At 42.5% G+C, this 25981-nt stretch overlaps 1 protein-coding gene across 20 annotated transcripts in view; it reads left to right on the top strand.

The window, feature by feature from the left end:
• Window positions 1-132: 132 nt before the first annotated feature.
• Window positions 133-25981, top strand: part of PALB2 (partner and localizer of BRCA2) — a 37761-nt gene continuing 11912 nt past the window's right edge. For 3 of the 20 annotated variants that reach the window (XM_077986532.1, XM_077986535.1, XM_077986527.1), the window contains exons 1-11: window positions 133-333; window positions 2901-3034; window positions 3365-3424; window positions 3546-3648; window positions 5131-6600; window positions 11072-11898; window positions 12263-12334; window positions 14811-14972; window positions 17106-17191; window positions 17955-18116; window positions 19624-19740. In XM_077986532.1, coding sequence (XP_077842658.1) covers window positions 2963-3034; window positions 3365-3424; window positions 3546-3648; window positions 5131-6600; window positions 11072-11898; window positions 12263-12334; window positions 14811-14972; window positions 17106-17191; window positions 17955-18116; window positions 19624-19740 — 3131 coding nt within the window. In that variant the 5' untranslated portion in view covers window positions 133-333; window positions 2901-2962. Of the gene's footprint in view, window positions 1209-2900; window positions 3035-3364; window positions 3425-3545; window positions 3649-5130; window positions 6601-11071; window positions 11899-12262; window positions 12357-14765; window positions 14973-17105; window positions 17192-17954; window positions 18117-19623; window positions 19741-25981 lie in introns of all 20 variants that reach the window. The other 17 variants (XM_077986533.1, XM_015125799.3, XM_015125798.3 and 14 more) reach the window with 11 other exon arrangements.

Genomic DNA, 25981 nt, shown 5'->3' with positions numbered 1-25981 from the left:
AGGTGGCCCACTGGGAGTCATCGACAGCTCGGCTCTCCTTTAGGCGGCCTCGCTCCACTGCTCGGCCGTCTCCGGCTGCGCGTGCGCAGGTCGAACGTTGGATTTAATTGGCCGGAGATTAGGGCGCGCCTGGCCCGCGTGGGTCAGCTGATCGCGCGCTGAGGGTGCGATCCCGGGCTCCCCATTCTTTCTTGGGGCGCCTCCCCGGCCCAGGGCCAACTGGGTCCCGGTGTCGGCAGGCCTGGGGTCGGCGACGGCTGCTCTTTTCGTTCTGTCGCCTGCCCGATGGAAGAGCCTCCCGGGAAGCCCCTCAGCTGTGAGGAGAAGGAAAAGGTGCCACGGGGTGCGGGAAGGGCGGATGCAGGACTCTGACCTCGCTTTCCCAGGGTTTTAGGTCTAGCTTTGTGTCCTCGGCAGTCCGAGGGCAGCAGTATCGTCTGACGCCCCCCTCCCCCCCCCCCGCTTAGGACTGAGGGGGCACAAAAAATGAAAATGTGGAAATAGCGTGGTGCTCACGTGGTGGCGTTTAAAGAACAAACCTCATTACAGTAACAGTACATTAATACAATGTGTAACACTTTATAGATAAAGCTGTATCGACACCGTTGCTCCTCCCCCGTCCCACACCCTCAATCTTCACTTCTCCCGCCGGACCTCCTCAAGTAAATCTTTTAAGTCTGGTACTTTCGGGTCCTTTCGTGTGTTAGCGTGTGTGGTGGAGGAGGGGCGTATCCCTAACCACCAAAAAGGAGTCCTATGTGTAATTTTTTTGAGAAGGGAGTGTTCGTAAATGGTATGATCTGAATGGTTCTGTAGGTTCCGTTTTTCATACCCCTGTTTAGCATTCCTGTCAGGACATGTTTATTTACCTTTCTTTTTTAAGTTCTAGACAGCATGTTGTAGTTTGGAAGTTTCTTTTCTTTTTTCTTCCTTTTCTTTTCTATTTTTCTTTCTTGAGACAGAGTCTCACTCTGCCACCCATGCTGGGGTGCAGTGGTGCGATCTCGGCTCACTGCAACCTCCGCCTCCCGGGATCAAGCGACTCTCTTGCCTCAGCCTCCCGAGTAGCTGGGATTGCAGGAACCTGCCACTGCGCCTGGCCTTGGAAGTGTCCTTGCTTCTTTAGACTGTACTTTACTGATAAGACTTTTAGTATGTTTCCAGTTTGTGCTGATGTTATTCTTATCCTGGCTTACCTTCTGGTGGAGGTGAGAAAGATCATTTATAAGTAAACAAGATAATCCCCAGACATTTATAAGATTGGTGGGTAGGCCAGTCTCCGTGGCTCACGCCTGTAATCCCAGCACTTTGGGAGGCTGGGATGGGCAGATCGTTTGAGCTCAGAGTTTGAGACCAGCCTAGGCAACGTAGTGAAACCCCGTCTCTACTAAAAATATAAAAATTAGCCGGGTGTGGTGACGCTAGCCTGTAGTCCCAGAGGCTCAGGCCTCAGAGGCTGATGCACGAGAATCGCTTGAACCAGGGGACGCTTAGGTTGCAGGGAGCCGCGGAGATCGCACCGCTGCACTCCAGGCTGGACAACCAAGTGAGACTCTGTCTCAAAAAAAAAAAAAAAAAAAGAAAATTCCAAGTAGCATGTTTTGCACATAGACTTTGTTTTTTTGTTTGTTTGTTTTAGTTTTTTGAGACAGAGTCTTGCTCTGTCGCCCAGGCTGGAGTGCAGTGGTGCGATCTTGGCTCACTGCAACCTCCGACTCTCAGGTTCAAGCGATTCTCCTGCCTCAGTCTCCTGTGTAGCTGGGATTACAGACGCCCAACACCGCGCTCAGCTGATTTTTGTATTTTTAGTAGAGATGGGGTTTCTCCATGTTGGCCAGGCTGGTTTCGAACTCTTGACCTCAGGTGATCCGCCCGCCTTGGCCTCCCAAAGTGCTGGCATGACAGGCGTGATCCATCCCACCTGGCCTTTTTTTTTTTTTTTTTTTTTTTTTTTTAGACAGAGTCTTGTTCTGTTGCCCAGGCTGGAGTGCAGTGGCACAATCTAGGCCCACCGCAACCTTCGCCTCCAGGTTCAAGCAATTCTCCTGCTTCAGCCTCCTACTGGTACCTACCACCACACCTGGCTTATTTTTGTATTTTTGGTAGAGGCAGGGTTTCACCATGTTGGCCATGCTGGTCTCGAACTCCTGACCTCAAATGATCCACCCATCTCGACCTCCCAAAGTGTTGGGATTACAGGTGTGAGCCACCGCTTTCAGCTGAGTAGGTCTTTTTTTTTTTTTTTTTTTGGTCTTTTGTTTTTTTTAAAGGTATGTATGGAGGATGGAAATCTTGATGTTTTATTGGTTGAAAGATGAGTATAACTAAAAAGTTCCTAAAAAGCAGAAAAACCAGGGCTGGCTTTGCTGCTGAGATAATCCTTTGAACCAAAGAAGCCAGAGAGACAAGGGAATCTAGACTTTCAGAGAACAGTAATTTGATTCAGCCCAATTCACTTATTCATTTAATAAATATTTGTTAAATGCCTACTGTATGCCTGGTTGGAGATTCAGCAGTGACAGCTCCAACCTCACTGGCCTGCGTGTTCCTCAAACATATGTAGCCTATTCCACTGCAGAGCTTTTATATTTGTGGTTCCCTCTGCCTGGGGTACCATTCCCTCTGATCTTCCCAAAACTAGCTCCTTCCTCATTTGGTCTTAGGCTCAAATGATAGTCCTCAAAAATGCCTCCCTGACCACTGCAACTAAAGTAGTCCCTATCAGTAGGCCAGTAACTCTCTTATATCACTCTGTTTATCTGTCTAGTTATTTATTACCTTGTAAAATCATCTTCCCTGTTTCCTTATTTATTATGTGTATCCCTCACTGTATGTAAATTGCATTAGAATAGCATCTGGAACACTAATTGACACACAGTGGGTATCACTTATTATTCCAGGTACTAGAGATACCTGGACCATTAACTGATAAATAGAAGATTCATTTGTTGAGTGACTGAGGATGACAGTCCCTGCTACCTTCAAGGAACTGGGTGATGGGGAGAAACAGAGAACACAGTGTGAGAATACTGTGGTAAGGAAAGTACAGAGGACTGATAGAGTGTCTAACCTAGATTTGGAGAAGGACCTAGAAGTCTATCCCAGGGAAATGAAAATCTAAGCTAAGGCTTGAGGAGTCAGTAGGAATTGGCAAAGGAAGGAAATGTTCCAGATGATAGGAACAGCTTATACAAAGATCCTGAAATGGTCAAGAGCTTGGTGCTTTTTGAGAACCACAAGTAGATTGTCATGGACCAGTGCTACTCCCTGCCTCTTGCCAGGGGACCCCACCAAGCACTGCATCCCTTCCCTGTGACTTCACCTTTCTGCTTGCCCAGTATTGTTGGTGTTTTTCTTCTTTCAGTTAAAGGAGAAATTAGCATTCTTGAAAAGGGAATACAGCAAGACACTAGCCCGCCTTCAGGTAAGTGAATCATGTTCTCAAATTAAGGTGTTACAGTACAAACAATTTAAAAACTGTTCTTGACTCTTTATATAAAGCTTTAAAGAAAACATATTTCTGGAGCTGTTTTTGTTTCCTCTAGCGTGCCCAAAGAGCTGAAAAGATTAAGCATTCTATTAAGAAAACAGTAGAAGAACAAGATTATTTGTCCCAGCAGGAGCTCTCACCGCAGCTAAACCACTCAGGTAAATCTACACCATTCCCTTATGCCTGCTTTATTATTCATTTCCCAGGTATATTTTGGCTATTGTTCTTTTTCCCACAGAGTGAAGATAGTGACTAGCAATAGACACTTTAATTTTAATTTAATTTTATTTTTTTGAGACAGAGTCTCACTCTGTCACCCAGGCTGGAATGTAGTGGCATAATCTTGGCCCACTACAACCTCCACCTCCCAGGCTCAAGCAATTCTTGTGCCTCAGCCTCCTGAGTAGCTGGGACTACAGGCACATGCACTACCACGCCTGGCCAGTTTTTATATTTTCAGTAGAGACAGGGTTTCGCCATGTTGGCCAGGCTGGTCTCGAACTCCTGGCCTCAAGTGATCTGTCTACCTAGGCCTCCCAAAGTGCTGGGATACACGTGTGAGCCACTGTGCCCGGCTGCAATATTATTCTAATTAACATAAAATTCATATGCCATAAAATCTACTCTATAGACTCTACTTTCAGTTAGACTGTTTATTGTTCTTTTTCCCTCTCAATTTTCAGAAATTATTATTTAAATATTAGAAAGGGTTTTTTTTTGTTTTTTTGTTTTTTGTTCTTATTTTGAGATAGAGTCTCACTCTGTCACCCAGGCTGGAGTGCAGTGGCTCAATCGCGGCTCACTGCAGCCTCTGCCTCCCGGGTTCAAGCAATTCTCCTGACTCAGCCTTCCGAGTACCTGGGACTACAGGCACGTGCCACCACACCTGGCTAATTTTTGTATTTTTAGTAGAGACGGGGTTTCACCAGGATGTTGGCCAGGATTGTCGTGATCTCCTGACCTCATGATCTGCCTGCCTCAGCCTTCCAAAGTGCTGGGATTTACATGAGCTACCGTGCCCAGCAAAAGTTTTTTTTTTTTACTTTAAGTATATATGAACAGAGAAAAATTCTAGGTAAAAATATTCTAAAAACAATGGTCAATAAATTCAAGTAATTTATAATAATAAAATTAAGGGTGATTGAAATGGGAGTGTTATTAAAATTACTTGGGCCAAGGGGGAAAATAAAGAAAGAAAGACATGGGCTAAAAAATTAGTTGAGATTTAAAAGTTAAGAGAAGAGATTGTGTGATAAAGAATACTCTGTTTAAAAAACATTTTTAGCACAATGCTATTTGTTTACATGTACTTAAAATTTCATAGATTGTTAGAATTTTAAAAATTAGAACTTTAAAAAATATGTACAGTATGGAGTATGTAGAGTTCCTTTACATATTCCATCAGATAGTAGAAGTAGTCAGCACCTTGAACACCTTGAACCTAAAAGTAACAGTGACCTTACTACTCACAGCCTAAAAAATAGATTTATTTCACCTGTAAATTCATCTGCCTGAATGAAATGTCATTGATTCTTTCTTAAATAAATGTTTAGTAGTATTTATATATAATAGGATAAAAATGAGTATTTTTTGTTTTATTTATAAGAAAAATATGTTATATACATTTTTTTTCTCCTCAGAACCTAAAAATAAAATATGTGTTTATGACAAGTTACACATCAAAACCCATCTTGATGAAGAAACTGGAGAAAGGACATCTGTCACACTTGATGTTGGGCCGGAGTCCTTTAACCCTGGAGATGGCCCAGGAGGATTACCTATACACGGAACAGATGACACCCAAGAACATTTTCCCCACAGGGTCAGTGACCCTGATGGTGAGCAAAAGCAGAAGCTGCCAGGGAGAAGAAAGAAGCAGCAGAAGAGAACATTTATTTCACAAGAGAGAGACTGTGTCTTTGGCACTGATTCACTCAGACTGTCTGGGAAAAGACTAAAGGAACAGGAAGAAACCAGTAGCAAAAATCCTACTAGATCACCAGTAACTGAAATAAGAACTCACCTTTTAAGTCTGAAGTCTGAACTTCCAGATTCTCCAGAACCAGTTACAGAAACTAATGAAGACAGTATATTCATTCCACCAACTGCCCAACCAGAAAAAGGTGTGGATACACTCCTAAGAAGACCTGATTTCACCAGGGCGACTACAGTTCCTTTACAGACTCCAACAGATAGCAGTAGTAGTCAGCATCTTGAACACATTCCTCCCAAAGGCAGCAGTGAACTTACTACTCACTGCCTAAAAAACATTAGATTTACTTCACCTGTAAGTTTGGAGGCGCAAGGCAAAAAAGTGACTATCCCTACAGATAACCTCGTTGTAAACAAAGCTGTAAGTAAAAGTGGCCAACTGCCCACAAGTTCTAATTTAGAGGCAGATATTTCATGTTCTCTAAATGAACTCACTCACGATAACTTGCCAGCAAATGAAAATCAAAACTTAGAACAAAATCAAACAGAGAAATCTTTAAAGTCTCCCGGTGACGCTCTTGATGGTAGAAATGAAAATCTTCAGGAAAACGAGATTCTAAGTCAACCTAAGAGTCTTAGCCTGGAAGCAACCTCTCTTCTTGCTGCAGAAAAACATTCTTGCACAATGCTTGAAGGCCTTCTGTTTCCTGCAGAATACTATGTTAGAACAACACGAAGCATGTCCAATTGCCAGAGAAAAGTAGCCCTGGAGGCTGTCATTCAGAGTCATTTGGATGTCAAGAAAAAAGGGTTTAAAAATAAAAATAAGGATGCAAGTAAAAATTTAAACCTTTCCAATGAGGAAACTGACCAAAGTGAAATTAGGATGTCTGACACATGCACAGGACAACCAAGTTCAAGAACTTCTCAGAAACTTCTCTCATTAACTAAAGTCAGCTCTCCCGCTGGGCCCACTGAAGATAATGACTTGTCTAGGAAGGCAGTTGCCCAGGCACCTAGTAGAAGATACAGAGGAAAAAGAAAATCAGCCTGCACCCCAGCATCAGATCATTGTGAACCACTTTTGCCAGCTTGCAACCCATCAGTTATTAACAGGTCCAAGGAGGAAGTCACCTCACATAAATATCAGAACAAAAAAGCAGTTATTCGAGTGAAAGGTAATCAAGATGTGTTTGATGATGATGATGATGATGACAGCTAACAATTACTACGTGCCTGGCACTTCCTTTTGTTTTTTTCTTTTCTAAAAAGGGACAGGGTCGAATGTGTTGTCCAGGCTGGAGTGCCATGGTGCGATCATGGCTCACTGCAGCCTCTATCTCCGGGGCTCAAATGTTCCTCCTGCCTCAGCCTCCCAACTAGCTGGGACTACTGGCATGTACCACCATGCCTGGCTAATGTTTTTAAATGTTTTGTAGAGGCGAGGTCTTGCCCTGTTGCCCAAGCTGATCTTGAACTCCTGACCTCAAACAATCCTCCCACCACGGCCTCCCGAAGTGCTGGGATTACAGTCATAATCCCACTGTATCCAGCCTGCCTGGCACTGTATCCAGTCACTGTGTCCAGCCTGCCTGGCACTGTATCCAGCCACTGTATCCAGCCTGCCTGGCACTGTATCCAGCCACTGTATCCAGCCTGCCTGGCACTTTCTAAATGTTGTACAGATACTAACTCATTGAATCATCACAGCAGTCCTACATGCAGTAGAAGTCTATTTTCATTCTCACTTTACAGGTGAGGAAACTAAAGCACAGGGAGTTTAAAATGACTTTACTTAATTTAATTAAAATCACAGAGCCAGGATTCAAACCTGGCGGTGTGGTGCCAGAGTTCACTGATAGAGCTGAAACAGTTCAACACTGAAAAGGAAAATGTATTGGTTGTTTATGTAATATTACATATTCAGGTACAATACAATTCTTATCTGTGGGTAGAAGCTTCACAGCTAATACAGAAAGTATTTCTGAAGTAAAATGGAATGTATACTAGAGTTAGACTATGTTGGGCTTGGTGGTTTACCCCTATAATCCCAGCACTTCAGGAGGCCAAGGTGGGAGCATTGCTTGAGCCCAGGAGTTTGAGACCAGCTTGGGCAACATGACAAAACCCCATCTCTCCAAAAATATATAGAAAAATTAGCCAGGTGTGGTGGTATATGCCTGTGGTTTCAGTTACTTCAGAGGCTACGGTGGGAGGATCACTTGAGCCCGGGATGTTGAGGCTGCAGTGAGCCGTGATTGTACCACTGCACTCCAGACTGGGTGATAGAGCAAGACCCTCTTTCAAAAAGAAAAAAAAGAGAGAGAAAGAGTCCACTGACTATCTCTTTTAGAAGTCATCACGTAATGAAAAGTCCTAAGCAACTTTTTTGGATAAAATATCTAATGCAGTGTCTCTAAGGCCTCCATGGGACACAGGATTTTGGAGGATGGGAAGCAAGGATACATTGTAATTTAAACTTTTAATTATTTACTGAGAATTTAATCATATCAACTGAGCACAAAAACGGGGTAATTCATTGTGGCTCTAAATTAGGGATCAGCATACTTTCTAGAAAGGGCCAGATAGCACATATTTTAGTCTTTGTGCTCTGTCTCAACTACTCAGCTATGTGCCAAAGCAGCCAAAGTCAACTTGTAACTGTGACTGTGTTCCAACACACCTTTATGTGCATTTTACAGCCAAGTTCCTTAAAAAACAAAAAACAAAAACTTTATGTGCAAAAATAGGTAGCAAACTGCTCTGTACCATTGGACATGGACTTGGTCTATGAGCTATGACTAATCCAAAAATTGTGATTTTTCATCTTTTAAGTGAACAAGAATGCATAGGTCATCAAAAAGTAGGCAATCCAGTAATCTAGAAATATTGTTTTTTACACCGTAGTTTTTTTTATTGTTGTTGAGACAGAGTTTCACCCTTGTTGCCCCGGATGGAGTGCAATGGTGCTATCTCAGCTCACTGCAACCTCTGCCTCCCAGGTTCAAGCAATTCTCCCACCTCAGCCTCATGAGTAGCTGAGATTGTAGGCACCCACCACCACACCAAGCTAATTTTTATATTTTTGGTAGAGACGGGTTTTCGCCATATTGGCCAGGCTGGTCTTGATCTCCTGACCTCAGGTGATCTGCCCACCTCGGCCTCCCAAAGTGCTGGGATTACAGGCGTGAACCACCAGGCCCAGCCAGTAGTTCGAAATAGTCTGCTATCATTTTAGTAACCTGCAGCTACATTTAAAAACTTTTTCTCAAGGTGACATTCACATGACAAAATTAACCATTTTAAATTAAGTGAACAAGTCAGTACATTTACAATGTTGTCCAACCACCACCTCTATCTCATTCTAAAACATTTCTATCACCTCTAAACCCCATACCCATTAAGCAGCTGCTACCCATTTCCTCTCCCCTCACCCCCTACTCCTTCCATGGACAACCACCAATCTGCATTCTATCTCTATGGATTTCCCTGTTCTGGATATTTCATATATATAGAATCATACAATATGTGACCTTTTGTGTCTGGCTGCTTAGCATAATGGGCTTGTTTGTTTTTGAGATAGAGTCTCACTCTTACCGAGGCTGGAGTGCAGTGGCACAATCTCGGCTCACTGCAACCTCCGCCTCCCGGGTTCAAGTGATTCTCTTTCCTCAGCCTCCTGAGTAGCTGGGATTACAGGCTCCTGCCACCACACCTGGCTCATTTTTGTATTTTTACTAGAGATGGGGTTTCACCATGTTGCCCAGGTTGGCCTCAAACTCCTGACCTCAAGTGATCCACCTGCCTTCGGCCTCCCAAAGTGCTGGGATTATAGGTGTGAGTCACTGAGCCTGGCCACTTAGCATAATGTTTTTAAGGTACGTTTCTGTTGTAACATGCATCAGTACTTTGTTCCTTTTTATGGCTGACTAATATTCCATTGTATGTATATACCACTGTTTGTTTATGCATTCATCATTGAGGATATAGCAACATTTTGAATGGTGTGGGATACCATTTGGAATAAGAGCAGTAAATTGCTACTCAGGAGGCTGATGTGGGAGGATTGCTTGAGCCTGGGAGGCAGAGGTTGCAGTGAGCCAAGATCTCGCCACTGCACTCCAGCCTGGGCAACAGAGTGAGACCTCGTCTTAAAACAAGCAAACAAAAAGCAGTAAATTAACTCTTTGCTTCAAAAGGAGACTAAGTTTTCCATAGTGACAAGAGCCAGCATTTTGTAGACCATACTTTGGCAGCCTGTTGAAATCACAGTTTTAGAGGTAGGAAAAAATGTAGATATTTTTAGTTCACTTCTCTTATGAGAGACAATGAGAAAAGGGAAAATGAAATAAATCGATTTGCCTAAGGTTAAGCTGCAAATCAGTGGTTGAGCTGAGCCTTGTCCTCAGTCCCTTCTCCCAGTTAACATTTTTGGCCATACTCTGTTTTGTTTTGTTTGGATTTATTTATTTATTTATTTATTTATTCATTCATTCTTTGAGACAGAATCTCGCTCTGTTGCCCAGGCTGGAGTGCAGTGGTACTGATGCAATTTCAGCCCACTGCAGCCTCCACCTCCTGGGTTCAAATGATTCTCCTACCTCAGCTTCCCGAGTAGCTGAGATCACAGGCGTGCACCACCAAGCCCAGCTAATTTTTTTTTTTGAGACGGAGTCTCGCTCTGTCACCCAGGCTGGAGTGCAGTGGTGCGATCTCAGCTCACTTCAAGCTCCCCCTCCTGGGTTCACGCCATTCTTCCACCTCAGGCTCCCGAGTAGCTGGGACTACAGGCGCCCACGACCATACCTGGCTAATTTTTTTTTTTTTTTTTTGTATTTTTAGTAGAGACGGGTTTCACCGTGTTGGTCAGGCTGGTCTTGAACTGACCTCAAGTGATCTGCCTGCCTCGGCCTCTGAAGGGGCTAAGACGATGAGTGTGAGGCACCGTACCTGGCCCTACTTTTTAAAATTTTTATTTATTTATTTATTGTTTTTAAAGACAGTCTCATTGTGTTGCTCAGGCTGGTCTCAAACTCCTGGGCTCAAGGGAGGAGTATATTTGAGTTTAGAAACTCACTCTTTGTTGGGTATTACGTATATTTTCTAGTATATTTGAGTTTAGAAGCTCACTTTTTGTTAGGTATTACGTTTAAGAATGGTTTAACATGTTTCTTTGATAGGACTTTCATTGTAAACATTAAGTTCATTCTGGGGAAATTAAGGTTCATTAAAATGTTTCTTTTAGGCCGGGCGCGGTGGCTCAAGCCTGTAATCCCAGCACTTTGGGAGGCCGAGACGGGCGGATCACGAGGTCAGGAGATCGAGACCATCCTGGCTAACACGGTGAAACCCCGTCTCTACTAAAAAATACAAAAAAGTAGCCGGGTGAGGTGGCGGGCGCCTGTAGTCCCAGCTACTCGGGAGGCTGAGGCAGGAGAATGGCGTAAACCCGGGAGGCGGAGCTTGCAGTGAGCTGAGATCCGGCCACTGCATCCCAGCCTGGGCAGCAGAGCAAGACTCCGTCTCAAAAAAAAAAAAAAAAAGTTTCTTTTAAACATGGGAGATCCTATTCTCTTTGTCATCAGTGAAACAGTTTGTCTGTTTTGTTGGGTTTTGTTACTATTTTTGTGACTTATTTTTCTTCTTTAGGGAAGAAAAGTCATCAAAAAGAGGATTCCCTTTCTTGGAGTAACAGTGCTTATTTATCCTTGGATGATGATGCTTTCACGGCTTCATTTCATAAGGATGGAATGCTGAGCTTAAAGCAACTACTGTCTTTTCTCAGCATCACAGACTTTCAGTTACCTGATGAAGACTTTGGAACTCTTAAGCTTGAAAAACTGAAGTCTTGCTCAGAAAAACCAGTGGAGCCTTTTGAATCAAACATGTTTGGAGAGAGACGTCTTAAAGAGGGAAATTGTATTTTTCCAGAGGAACTGAGTCCTAAACGCATGGATACAGAAATGGAGGACTTAGAAGAGGACCTTATTGTTTTACCAGGAAAATCACATCCCAAAAGGCCAAACCCACAAAGCCAGCATACAAAGACAGGCCTTTCTTCATCCATATTACTTTATACTCCTTTAAATACAGTTGCGCTTGATGATAATGACAGGCCTGCTGCAGACATGTGTTCACCTCTTTTCCCCATCTTAGGTACTACTCCAGCCTTTGGCCCTCAAGGCTCCTATGAAAAAGCTTCCACAGAGGTCGCTGGACAAACTTGCCGCACACCCCAACTTGCTCATTTGAAAGACTCAGTCTGTCTTGCCAGTGATAGTAAACAATTCGACCGTTCAAGCAGTCCAGCAAAACCACATACCACCCTGCAGGTGTCAGGCAGGCAAGGACAACCTACCTGTGACTGTGACTCTGCCTTGCCAGGAACACCTCCACCCATTGAGTCATTCACTTTTAAAGTAAATCAGCTCTGTGGAAACACATGCCAGGAGTTGCATAAACATTCCATCGAACAGGTACAATCCATTTCCTTTGTGAAATTTTCTCTGAAGGAATGAAATGCCTTAGTGAATGTAAACAGCATGACTTGCTTATGCACTGGGCCTTCCACGTTTAAGAACGGTTTGACATGTTTCTTTGATATAACTTCATTGTAAACATTAAGTTCATTCTGGGGAAATTAAGGTTCATTAAAATGTTTCTTTTAAATTTGGGAGGTCCTATTCTCTTTGTCATCAGTGAAACAGTTTGCATTTGGAGCTTTGCTGCTGTTATAAGAGGAAATAAGGACAATATGAAGTAGACATTTTGATGAGTGGGTAATGCAAGCGGACATTATGCACGAAGTGTAGACTAATGATGTGACTTTTGTTTTCACAGACTGAAACAGCAGAGCTTCCTGCTTCTGATAGCGTAAACCCAGGCAACCTACAATTGGTTTCAAAGTTAAAGGTCAGAAGAATATTCTCTTCCAGTGTCTTGTGTCTTACATATGAAGACTTTAATGAATTGAAAAGCATTCGGTCATATAGCTTCTTGTTCTTTAATACTATTAAAGATATTGGTAAACAGATTCAGAAAAACAGATTTGGATTGTTTTTCCCAATATTTACCTCTGTTTATGTTTTGAGCTCTCCTTTTGAAGTTTCTATGCCAACTTGTTGACAAGAATAACTTAGGCTAAGTAGCTGAACTTCATATCTAAATCTAAGTTAGGGAACTGGGCACAGTAGCCCACCTCTGTAATCTCAGCACTTTGGGAGGCTGAGGCAGGTGGATCACTTGAGGTCAGATGTTTGAGGCCAGCCTGGCCAACATGATGAAACCCCATCTCTACTAAAAATACAAAATTAGCCAGGCGTGGTGGGCGCCTATAATCCCAGCTACTATGGAGGCTGAGGGAAGAGAATACTTGAACCAGGAGGCAGACGTTGCAGTGAGCCAAGATCTCACCACTGCACTCCAGCCTGGGTGAGTGAGACTCCATCTCAAAAATAAAATAAAATAAATATAACTCAGGCATTTTGACAGAGAGTGAAATGAGAGTTATTCATGCCTCTCCTACTCAAATGGTGTAATGTTTCTAGAAGAATCACTTATGGTGATTTATAAGAAAATGGGGAGCAGTTCTAGTGGTTAATCTTTTCTATGCAGTGCGGTAACTGAAAATGTTGCATTACTAAATGTCCTAGGGGCAGGGGTGAAGATGGTGCAGATGCTCTCCCAGAGAACCACTGGTGTGAAGGAAAGCACTTCAAATCCACATAAAGTTTTTCCCAGATCACTGGCTTTGTCACCTTGGACAAATTGTGTAACCTCTGAGCCCCAGATTACTGTTCTATAAAGGATATGTGGTAATAACCTATGCTCTGTTTTGGAATTTATTCTTGAGTCAATTTTAATAACTTATTTTATTTTTATTTTATTTTTTGAGACAGTCTGTTGCCCAGACTGGAGTGTAGTGGGGCAATTTCCAGTCTCCACTCACTACAACCTCAGCCTCACAGGTTCAAGTGATTCTCGTGCCTCAGCCTCTATAGTAGCTGGGATTACAAGCGTGCGCCAACATGCCCTGCTGGTTTTTGTATTTTTAGTACAGATGGGGTTTTGCCACATTGGCCAGGCTGGTCTTGAACTCCTGACCTCAGGGGATCCGCCTGCCTTGGCCTCCAAAAGTGTTGGGATCACAGGCGTGAGCCACCATGCCCAATGTCCTAATAACTTAGTCTCTTAAAAAATCAACCATTTCATTCATATTTTCAAATTTGTAGGTAAAAAGTTACTTCTTATAGATTATTAAAATCTCTGTATATGCAGTTAAGCCTCTCTTCCCCATTCTCCCATTTCTAAAATTATTGTTTTTCTACATTAGACTCAAGATGTGGCCATTACGTGGGTCTTCCAAACAAACTAGTTTGTGGTTGTATTAGTTATTAATTGGGTTGTGTTTTTTTGTTGTTGTTGTTTGTTTTGTTTTCTAGTTCATTCTATTTTTATAATAAATAACTGTAAATAATTCCTTTCTACTGTTTTTTTACTGTTCTTATTTTGTTTTTGTACTGACTTCCTGAGCTGCATGCTTACTTGATTTTAATCTTTCTTGTTTTCTTATAAATGCCTTTGTGATTATGATTTTTACTGGACATTTCCAAATTTTCTTGGAAATACTGCTTTGGCCATGCTCTGTGGTTTGGATATATAGTGTTCCCATGGTCATAATAGTAGATAGTATAATGTATGTTGTTTCAATGTTATTCCCTCCGAGGAATAACATTGAAACCTGTCTTTTCAACCCATGAGTGGTTCATCAGGATGTTTAATTTTCAAATGGATAAGTTCTATGGAATATCTTTTTGTGGTTAAATCTGAATTTATTCCATCTGGACTATACATTTTTAAATCTTTCATGGGCTGGGCACGGTAGCTCACACCTGTAACCCTAGCACTTTGGGAGGCTGAGGTGGGTGGATCACTTGAGGTCAGGAGTTCGAGACTAACCTGGCCAACATGGTGAAACCTTGTCTCTACTAAAAATACAAAAATTAACTGGGTGTGGTGGCAGGCACCTGTAATCCTAGCTACTCGGAAGGCTGAGGCAGGAGAATCGCTTGAGTCCAGGAGGCAAAGGTTGCAGTGAGCCGAGATTGCACCACTGCACTCCAGCCTGGGTGATAAAGTGAGACTCAGTCCCCCCAAAAAAATTAAAATTAATAAATAAAATAAATAAAATCTTTCATGATGTAAGTTTGATAGGCAATTTTTTAGGTACATAAGAACCACAAAGCTCTTTCTTTTCACCTGCATAAAACTTAAATTTTACATACCTACTGTTTCATTGAATTATAATTCATCACTTTGCATACTTATGCTTTGCATAAAACAGCCCTCCAGTGCCACTTTAACAGAACTGTTGTTGCCATTGTATCAGAATCCTTCAGGTTCCTGTTCCGTAGATGTGAGTGCCATGTTTTGGGAAAGAGCCGGTTGTAAAGAGCCATGTATCATAACTGCTTGCGAGGACGTAGTTTCTCTTTGGAAAGCTCTGGATGCTTGGCAGTGGGAAAAACTTTATACTTGGCACTTCACAGAGGTAAGTGAGAATCCCGAGCTGAAAAAGATCTTTGTAGCCATTTGCCTGATAATGTAGATAGGCAGCTTACCAAAATTGGGAGCTATGACCATGCAAGGCAGAACAGAGATGAGATTTTTTTCCCCAACATTTTATTATGAAAAGTTTCAAACATCCGGAAAAGTTGTATAGTGAGCACCCATATACCCACCATTCTAGACTCTACCATTAACATCCTGCTTTATTTGCTTTATCATAAATTTTCGTTTGTTTGTTTGAGTCAGGATCTCACTCTGTCACGCAGGCTAGAGTGCAGTGGCATGATCATGGCTCACTGCAGCCTCAACCTCCCTAGGCTTGGTAATCCTCTTACCTCAGCCTCCCAGGTAGCTGGGACTATAGGCAGGCACCACCATGTCTGGCTAATTTTTTATTGTTTTTTTTTTTCTTCTTCTTATTTTTGTTGAGACAGAGTCTTGCTCTGTCACCCAGGCTGGAGTGCAGTGGCACAATCTCTGCCGCCCAGGTTCAAGGGATTCTTGTGCCTCAGCCTCCTGAGTAGCTGGGATTACAGGCATCCACCACCATGCCTGGCTAATTTTTTTGTATTTTTAGTGGAGATAGGGTTTCATCATGTTGCCCAGGCTGTTCTTGAACTCCTGACCTAAGGCAATCCGCCCGCCTCAGCCTCCCAAAATGCTGGGATTACAGGTATGAGCCATCGCATCCGGCCTATAGTTTTTATGCAGATGTGGTTTTGCCATGTTGCCTGGGCTGGTCTTGAACTCCTGGGCTTAAGCAGTCGGCCTGCCTCAGCCTCCTAGAGTGCTGGGGATTACAGGTGTGAACCACCATGCCGAGCCAATCCCAGTTTTATCTAGAGATGGGTTTTTTGTTGTTGTTGTTTTTCCAGAGACAGAGTCATACTTTGTCGCCCAGGCTGGAGTGCAGTGGGGCAGTCTTGGCTCACTGCAATCTCCATTTCCCAGGTTCAAGCAATTCTCCTGCCTCAGCCTCCCAAGTAGCTGGGACTATAGGCGCACGCCACCATGTCCAGCTAATTTTTGTATTTTCAGTAGAGACGGGGTTTTACCATGTTGGCCAGGATGGTCTCAAACTCCTGACTTCAAGTGATCCACCGGCCTCGGCTTCCCAGATTGCTGGGATTACAGGTGTGAGGCACCGCACCCAGCCTAGAGATGGGTTTTTACACTAGACCTGTTGGAGGAGCTTAGAATTTTATGTCTATTCTGACTTTGACACTTGCTGATATTTATACTCCTTGCCCTTCACTAAGGCATTATTTTGCTGCTTTTCTACGTGTATTTCCTTCTAGTCTTTTCCCACTATCATATACATCTTACATGCTTGCATTTCTTAGTGTGCTTAAAATTTTTAGATCTGTCTTTTCTCACCATACATCTAAACATTTTTCTGGCCAGGCGATGTGGCTCACACCTATAATCCCAGCACTTTGAGAGGCTGAGGTGGGTGGATCACCTGAGGTCAAGAGTTCAAGACCACCCTGACCAACATGGTGAAACCCCGTCTCTACTAAAAATAAAAAAAATTAACCAGGTGTGGTGGTGCATGCCTGTAATCCCAGCTACTTGGGAGGCTGAGGCAGGAGAATTGCTTGAACCCAGGAGGTGGAGGTTGCAATGAACTGAGATCATGGCATTACACTCAAGGCTGGGCAACAAGAGTGAAACCCCGTCTCAAAAAGAAAAAAAAATTCCTTGTTTCTGTAGAGTCTTCATACTTGTATAAACCTCATTCTTGCTCTCCAAATATATACAACATCTAACACTGTGCTTTGCACAGAGGTGCCCAATAAATATTTGTTCAGTGAACATAGATATACTTTTAAATGGCTACATAAATATTCTTTTCATTCACATGCCAGAATATACCCCATTATTCCTCTATTGTTAGAATTATACATTGCGTTACATAAATGCTCAGTAAGCACTATTATGCATATAGTTTATTTAGATTTACAGCTAATAAAAAGAGTGTTTTCTGAGCCTTCAAATGATGAAAATTATTCTTGTACAGTGAGAATACAAAAGAATGTGATAAATTTTGGAAAATCTGGATTAAACGAAAATGAAACAAACCAAGTATAATTTTTGGCTGCTTTGTTTTATTTAGGTTCCAGTATTACAGATAGTTCCAGTGCCTGATGTGTATAATCTTGTGTGTGTAGCTTTGGGAAATTTGGAAATCAGAGAGATCAGGTATGTAATTCCCAACGGGTGATTTGTTTTTCCTTCATCTTTGTTTCTGTCTGCTGGTTTTGAGTGCAGGTAATAACCTAGACTTGAGTCTTGAAAGAATCTGAAAGATCTGAAGAGAGAGAGATTTGTTTAAAAAAAAAAATCAATAGAATGACATCACTGACTGAAGTTTCTATTTAAAATGTGAACCTAGGCTGGGCGTGGTGGCTTACGCCTATAATCCCAGCACTTTGGGAGGCCAAGGTGTATGGATCAACTGAGGTCAGGAGTTTGAGACCAGCCTGGCCAACGTGGTAAATCACTTGAACCCAGGAAACAGGTTGCAGTGAGCTAAGATCGTGCCACTGCACTCCGCCTGGATGACAGAGTGAGACTTTGTCTCAAAAAAAAAAAAAAAAAAAGGCTGGGGACGATGGCTCACGCCTGTAATCCTAGCACTTTGGGAGGCCGAGGCGGGTGGATCGCGAGGTCAGGAGTTCAAGACCAGCCTGACCAACATGGTAAAACCCCATCTCTACTAAAAATACAGAAAAATTAGCCAGGCATGGTGGCTTGCGCCTGTAATCCCAGCTACTCAGGAGGCTGAAGCAGGAGAATCGCTTGAACCTGGGAGGCAGAGTTGCAGTGAACTGAGATTGCACCACTGTACTCCAGCCTGGGCGACAGAGCAAGACGCCTTCTCAAAAAAAAAGAGTGAACCTAGTCCTTTAATATTAAAAGATTACTCCTGACATCACCCTATTTTTCCTTATATTTGGCTTAGGGCATTGCTTTGTTCCTCTGATGATGAAAGTGAAAAGCAAGTACTACTGAAGTCTGGAAATATAAAAGCTGTGCTTGGCCTGACAAAGAGGAGGCTAGTTAGTAGCAGTGGGACCCTTTCTGATCAACAAGTAGAAGTCATGACATTTGCAGAAGATGGAGGGTAAGAAAAGCATTGATTGATTTTTAACTATTAGATGAAGAATAATTTTCTCACAGGTTTCAGAGAAAGTTGGGTCACTAGGATCTTGTTTTTCTGTGCTGTGGGTATAATATAAGCATGTATGGCATCAAGACTAGGTTATGACATAGAAGCAGATTAGTGAGGTGGAAGCCAGACATGTCAGGGATGAAGTCAAAGAAGGGGAGAGGCTCAGCAAATGTAGTTTGTTCTTCAGTCTTCTTTGAAATCTCTGTGTGTCCCTCAAATGTTAGAAATACGTCTGCTGCGCACAGTGGCTCATGCCCATAATCCCAGCCCTTTGGGAGGCCAAGGCAGAAGTTTGAGCCCAGGAGTTCAAGACCAGATGGGGCCACATAGCAGGGCCCCATCTTTACAAAAAAATTTAAAAATTAGCTGGGTGTGGCAGAGCATGTCTGTGGTCCCAGCTACTAGGGAGTCTGAGGTGGGAGGATCACTTGAGCTTAGGAGTTCAAGGGTGCAATAAACTGTGATCACGCCACCACAGTCCACCTTGGGCAGCAGACCGAGACCTAATCTTAAACACACACATACACACACACACACACACACAAATATTTTTTAAAATATATAGCAATACCTTAAGGCCCTAGACCCTTTCCTCATTCCACACACTTGGAGTCCATTGCTTCACTGACCATCTTGGTGCTGACTAGTTGCAAACATACATTTCTACCTCTGAGCTCTTTCTTGAGCTCTAGACCTGTAGGTTTATTTATTAGACATATTGGGAACACCTCGAATTCAAAATGTTGCAAACTGAACTTAACAGCATCTTCTCTATCATATACTCATTATACTTTATTTTTATTTTTATTTTTCAGTTACACTTCATTGTTATTATCCATCTGTCTTTTCTAAAAGTGGAGGGCAGGGAACTTTGGCTTATTTATTCATGATCTGTTGCAAGAGATGATAATTGTTTGCTTAAATTAGGAGTATGTTAGTGGAGATGGGAAGAAGCAGATAGATTTCTGAGAGATGAGAAGATAAAATTACTGGGACTTGGTGATTGACTAGATTGAGAGGAAGGAGAGAATATCAACATGGTAGAGTTGGTCACTTGAGTGGTGACCAAGCCCGAAATGTGGATATTTTCCTTGTCTCCTTCCTCCCAGTCTAGGTGGTCACTTGAGTGGTGACCAACCCTGAAACTTGGGCATTATTAGATGGTGGTGCAATTTATTGAGATAGGAATGCAGAAAGAAACAAAAGGTTTAAAGAGAAACTTAACAAGTTTAATTTTGAATATAATGAATTTGAGGTGCTTGCAGCATATCTAAGTAGATAGTATGGAAGTAATATATGTTCATTGTAGAAAGTTTAGTATACACGTTTTCTGGGTTAGATTTTTTTTTTCCTGGTATTTGGTTAGTTTATATTATGCACAGTTCAACAATGTGGAGAAGGGCTACCTAGAAACTGCTTTAGTGCAAAGTACTGACTTTTCATACTATTTTAATTGCAGAGGCAAAGAAAACCAATTTTTGATGCCCCCTGAGGAGACTATATTAACTTTTGCCGAGGTCCAAGGGATGCAAGAAGCTCTCCTTGGTACTACTGTTATGAACAACATTGTTATTTGGTAAGTTTTCCCTCTAGGTCCTCAGTTCCATCATCTGTAGTATGAGGATTCACCTCTCATTTTACAGGGGTGTTGTGAAGATTAAATAAGAGAGTATGTGTAAACACGATTGTGATTTTTTGTTGCTCTTGTTGTTTTTGTTGTGTTTTGAGACAGAGTCTCCTCCTGTTGCCCAGGCAGAGTGCAGTGGTGTGATCTCGGCTCACTGCAACCTCCGCCTCCTGGGTTCAAGCGATTCTCCTGCCTCAGCCTCCCGAGTAGCTGGGATTATAGGCATGTGCCACCACACCCAGCTAATTTTTGTATTTTTTAGTAGAGATAGGGTTTTATCATGTTGGCGAGATTAGTCTTGAACTCCTGGCCTCAAGTTATCTGCCTGCCTCAGTCTCCCAAAATGCAGGGATTACAGGAGTGAGCCACCATGCCTGGCTAATTTTTGTATTTTTTAGTAGAGATGGGATTTCGCCATGTTGGCTAGGTTGGTCTTGAACTCCCGGCCTCAAGTGAACTGCCCGCCTTGGCCTTGCAAATTGCTGGGATTACAGGCGTGAGCCACTGTGTCTGGCCTGATTGTGGTTTTTTTGTCAGATACTATATACTTGTCTTACCAACAACATCATATTAATTGAGATATACCAAAAAAGGTCAGTCTGAGTAGACTATTTAAAAATAAATGGAATTCTATTTTCAAAGATGTACACTTCTTTCTGCTTTTGGTTAGTGGTTGAGTAGCTTCTGTCAGACCAACTCTCTACCTTCAAATAACTATACACTCTGGACAAAATACAAAAAACAACTTTCTAAAAGCACCAGAAAGCAAAAAAAAGAGGAAACATACTGGAGGGGTTTCTCCCTTTAGGTGAAGGGAATGACACTAGGCAATGTTCCTATTATGGCTTTAAGCTAGGAGGCAAGGCCCACTCTGCTCACTGGGTGACTGGAAGCCTAATAGAAGATCTGTCCCACTGGCTTAGAGAACTAAAGGACAGACAGAGTTCAGGGTGATCACAGCTGCTAGAAAGGGAGGGGAAAAGTCCTAAAAAGGAGAGAGCAAAGAAAAAAAAAAAAAGAACCCTAACTTCTAGCTATAATGTTTACCTAAATATCTGGTTGACCCTTTAAACTGGATGTGCATAGGTCAGAGTCAAAGCAGCTCAGGTGAGACTGAAAGAACTGAACTTCACTTTCGGCATTTGGAGTTCAAGTTCAGCCAAGTTAACTGTTTACTAGGACAGACAAACTTACAACCAAAAAAATCAGGGCCGGGCGCAGTGGCTTATGCCTATAATCCCAGCACTTTGAGAGGCCAAGGCAGGCAGATCACCTGAGGCCAAGTGTTCGAGACCAGCCTGGCCAACAAGGGAAAACCCCATCTCTACTAAAAATACAAAAATTAGCCAGGCGTGGTGGTACACACCTGTAATCCCAGCTACTCAGGAGGCTGAGGCAGGAGAATGGCTTGAACCCAGGAGGCGGAGGTTGCAGTGAGTCAAGATTGCGCCACTGCCCTCCAGCCTGGGTGACAGAGCAAGATTCTGTCTCAAAAAACATAAATAATTTTTTAAAGATCAATAGAACTGTATTTAAAAAGTACTTACCATATTATCTGGCACATAGGAGGTATTCAGTAAATGTTAAAATTTCTTTTCTAAAAATATTTTTAAAAACAAAAAACATCAGTGTTTTTCAGAGGAACCTAACAGAATACAAAGTTTTTGCAACATATTAATATCACTGGAACTAGGATACAGTCCAAAGTTACTCAGTATACAAAGAAAAGTGTGGCGTCTAAAGATACCCTGTCTCTACTAAAGATACAAAAATTAGCCAGGCGTGGTGGTGTGAGGCTCAGGCAGGAGAATCGCTGGAACCTGGGAGGCAGAGGTTGCAGTGAGCTGAGATCGTGCCACTGCACTCTAGCCTGAGTGACAGAGTGAGACTCTGTCTCAAATAAAGAAAAGAAAAAAGTGTGATCACACAGGAATCAAATTAACAAATTTGTAATAGGGAAACCATCACAGGAGTCCCCAGCCATCTCTTTTCTGACTACAGGGAGAACCATACCCAGCCACAGGCACTTGCAAGTTTAATTTGTATTAGGAGAATAGATCGATTTTGTTTCTTTTCTCAGAAGCCTTGTCTATTAACTGTTTCCTTGGGGCCAGAATGGGTCTTGGTAAGAGGAAGTTACGATATTAGTGTGACCACTACCGTAGCTCTTCTGTACCATCCAACCCTAACCATTTTTTGCCTTTTTTTTTAAATACTGTGGTGACTTACAACCCTAACCTTCTAGAAATAAACTAGAAAAGCATGGCCCCTGAGAGAAACAATGTGCCCTTCCCACCAGAAAGCCTCTGAAATTTGGCTGTGTTCTGATCTGTCAGAAGACCCTGTTTTCAGATGTCCTGATGTCTAGGGCGGCACTTGGCCACTTGGAGCACATTCACCAGGGTTTCTACCCAGAGGTGTTATTTGAGGACGGTGCTCTTTCAGGAGTTGTCTTTTCTATTCTTTCTGTTATTCCCATAGTCCACACCTTCATTATGTGTCTCCTGAACTGTTAAAATGATCTAGTAGTTTGTCTCCTTGCCATTAATCAATATTCAAACTTCGGTTGTTTTTTTTTTTATTTTTTATTTTTTTAGAGACTGTGTCTTACTCTGTCACCCAAACTAGAGTGCAGTGGCGTGACCATAGCTCACGGCAAGCTCAAATGCGTGGGCTCAAACGCAGGTCATTTTTTATTCTACTACTTTGTGAATACTCTTTCTTCCAACCCTACCCTTATCCCTCAAAAGAAAACCTTTACGGGGACCATGTTTGCTTTCCTTCAGCTTTTATTTCCCCTGTGCTCTAGTACAAAAATGTTCTCTCCAGCTCTGCCATCCTTCTTTCCTCCTTTTTTTCTTCCCATCCCTCAGTTCTACAATTTTTCTATCGGTATCCTTTGGCATTTTGTATATAAGAGGTCACAAAGGAATTTGAGGTTGGGGAGGGATTTCTTTCTGAAACAGTCTCACTGAGTACCCAAGCTGGAGTGTATACACATGACCATAGCTCACTGCAACCTCAAAATTCTGGTTTCAAGGAATCCTCCCACCTCAGCCTCCTGAGTAGCTGGGACTACAGGTGCACACCATCATGTCCTGCTAATTTTTAAATTTTTTGTAGAGATGAGAACTTGGTATGTTACTCAGGCCGGTCTTGAACTCCTGGGCTCAAGCAGTCCTCCCACTTCAGCCTCCCAAAGTGCTGAGACCACAGATATACACCACCATGCCTGGCTAATTTTTCTTTTCCTTTATAGAGACAGGGTCTTGCTATTTTTCCTAGGCTGGTCTTGAACTTTTGGACGTAAGCAACCCTCCCACCTTGGCCTTCTAGAGTACTGGGAAGTTTGGGAGGGATTTCTATGCTTGGCTTCTAAGTTCCCCTTAGGGGATATTTTCAGCCCTACAGTTATCTTGAGTTCTGTTATACCATCCCAGCCTTCACTGATGTTTCCTTCTCCGAATTCATATTGCCTTGGTTGTTTTTTCGTTTTTGTTTTTTTGAGACAGGGTCTCAGTCTGTTGCCCATGCTGGAGTACGGTGGCATGATTATGGCTCACTGTCAGACTCAAGCAGTTCTCCTAACTCAGCCTCCTGAGTAGCAGGACTACAGACTTGTGCCACCATGCCTGGCTAATTAAAAAAAAAAAAATTTTTTTTTACTTTTTTTTGTAGAGACAGGGTCTCCCCATGTTGCCTAGGCTGGTCGAGAACTCCTCAATGCAAGTGATCCTCCCACCTCAGCCTCCCAAAGTGCTGAGATTATAGACATAAGCTGCAGCGGCTGGCCTGCCTTGATTTTTAATTTAGTATTTGCTGCTTTGTGTTGTTTATCCTCTCTGGTTTTTGAAGATAGGTACCGTTTCTCATATCTGTTCTTGGCACCTGCCTTAGCTTTATGTTTAGGGTAGTTACTCAAAGATGTATTAATCATATTGTCTGTCAAAAGCTACTACTTACCTTTTGGGCTCTGTATAATTTTATACTTACATGTAATATTTGTTCTTATTTAACTCCTGATTTGTTAGATGTCTAAAGTGATTCATGTTATACTGAAGCGTCAGGTGGGTTTTTTTGGAAACTATGCTGAAGGTCTAAATATTTCTTAAGTTTAATGTTTACAGTGAAGTCATACCAAATAAACGTGTTAAAACATTCTTAAATGCTGAGGGGCCAGTGTGTAAGGAAGTCTTCCTGTCCATATTCACTGAGACATTTCATTTAATATCTTTCAAACATTCAGTAGATATCTGGGTCTCTACTTATGTCCCATTCTCTGTGAGAGATGCAGAGATGAATCAGATATGAATTCTGGTCCCAGGGCCCCTATAATCTAGTAGGTAAATAAGATGCCTTTACAATCAAATCCTACAATTTCACTACAGTTCTTTTTACAATTCACACAAGGTCAAAGTGATAGATTTGGACAAAGTGATTTGGGATTTGAGGAAGGAACAATTACTAAATACAGACCATGTATGAAACTCTGTAGGACACCCATCTGGTGTCCCTGATAGGAGGAAAACCTTGCATATGCACATAAAAATTTAATTTTCCTTCTTCAGTTTTTTATACACAGTACTTGGCCCATAGAATTCTGTATTTGTTGAGTGAATACATGATACAGTATTGCCAGTAGTATATTACATACCAAATGAGGTATATGGACAGAATTAAAGGAGAGGAGATGACTGTGGACTGCTGTCTCAAGTGAGTTCATGCAGCTTGGAGGGGGTGGGATATAACTAGGCCCTAAGAAATGGATAGGAATTCATCAGTAACAGGGATGGGAACTGTTCTGTAATGGGTAGCAGGGAGTTGGGGGAGCAGGGGTCATTGGAAGGCATAGCTTCAGCAAAGTCTAGAGTCAAGGGAATGCATAGTATGTTCTTCAGGCAGAAAGATTTTAGGAAATGGAGCAATGAGTGATAATGTAATATTGCACTACTGGATTCATGAGAGGTATAAATATCATTAAAATGAACCTGGGGGCTGGGCGCAGTGGCTCACGCCTGTAATTCCAGCACTTTGGGAGGCCAAGGCGGGTGGATCATCTGACGTCAGGAGTTCGAGACCAGCCTGGCCAACATGGTGTACCCCGTCTTGACTAAAAATACAAAAATTAGCTTGGCGTGGTGGTGCGTACCTGTAATCCCTGCTACTCAGGAGGCTGAGGCAGGAGAATTGCCTGAACCCAGGAGGCGGAGGTTGCAGTGAGCCGAGGCTGTGCCATTGCACTCCAGCCTAGGTAACAAGAACAAAACTCCATCTCAAACAAACAAACAAAAAAAAAAAACCACTTGGACTTTATACTGTGGCTAATGGGAGCCAACTGAAAGTTTTTCATCAACAGAGTAACATGAACTGGGTGCAGTCCCTTAAACCTGTAATCCCAGCACTTTGGGAGGCTGAGGTGGGAGGATTGCTTGAGCTCAGGAGTTTGAGACCAGCCTGGGCAATATAGTGAAACCCTGTCTCTACAAAAAATTAAAAAATTATTCAGGCATGGTGGCATGCACCTGTAGTCCCAACTACTTGGGGCAGTGAGGTAGAAGGATTGCTTGAGCCTGGGAGGTTGAGGCTACGGTGAGTCATGATCACACCACCACACTCCAGCCTGGGCAATGGAGCAAGACCCTAAGCTCCAAAAACAAAAAAGTAGAGTATCATGACAAAGCAGTTATCAATGTCACAAATCCTTAATAAAGCTGGGGAGCAGGTCAGGTGCAATGGCTCATGCCTGTAATCCAAGCACTTTGGGAGGCTGAGGCAGGCGGACCACCTACAGTCAGGAGTTCAAGACCAGCCTGGCCAACCTGGTGAAGCCCTGCCTTTACTAAAAATACAGAAATTAGCCGGGCATGGTGGTGGGTGCCTGTAATCCCAGCTACTTGGAAGGCTGAGGTAGAAGAATTGCTGGAACACAGGAGGTGAAGATTGCAGTGAGCCAAGATGGCGCCACTCTACTCAGCCTGGGAGACAGAGTGAGACTCCATCTCAAAAAAAAAAAAAGAAAAAGAAAAAAAAACCGCTGGGGAGTGATTCCAACAAACTTTATCTTTTTTCTTCTTTATATGCACCCCTCTCTCTTGATTCCACCTCAGTCCTTCCTTCTATCCATTATTTTGGTCTAGCTGTAGTATAAATACATGTAATAGAGATATAATTATAAGTCTTTTTTAGGTGT

This window comes from Macaca mulatta, chromosome 20, assembly GCF_049350105.2.
Source record: "Macaca mulatta isolate MMU2019108-1 chromosome 20, T2T-MMU8v2.0, whole genome shotgun sequence".
In the NCBI taxonomy this organism is placed as follows: domain Eukaryota; kingdom Metazoa; phylum Chordata; class Mammalia; order Primates; family Cercopithecidae; genus Macaca; species Macaca mulatta.
Note: the sequence above shows the minus strand (reverse complement) of the source record. Positions and strands in the feature narration are given on the sequence as shown.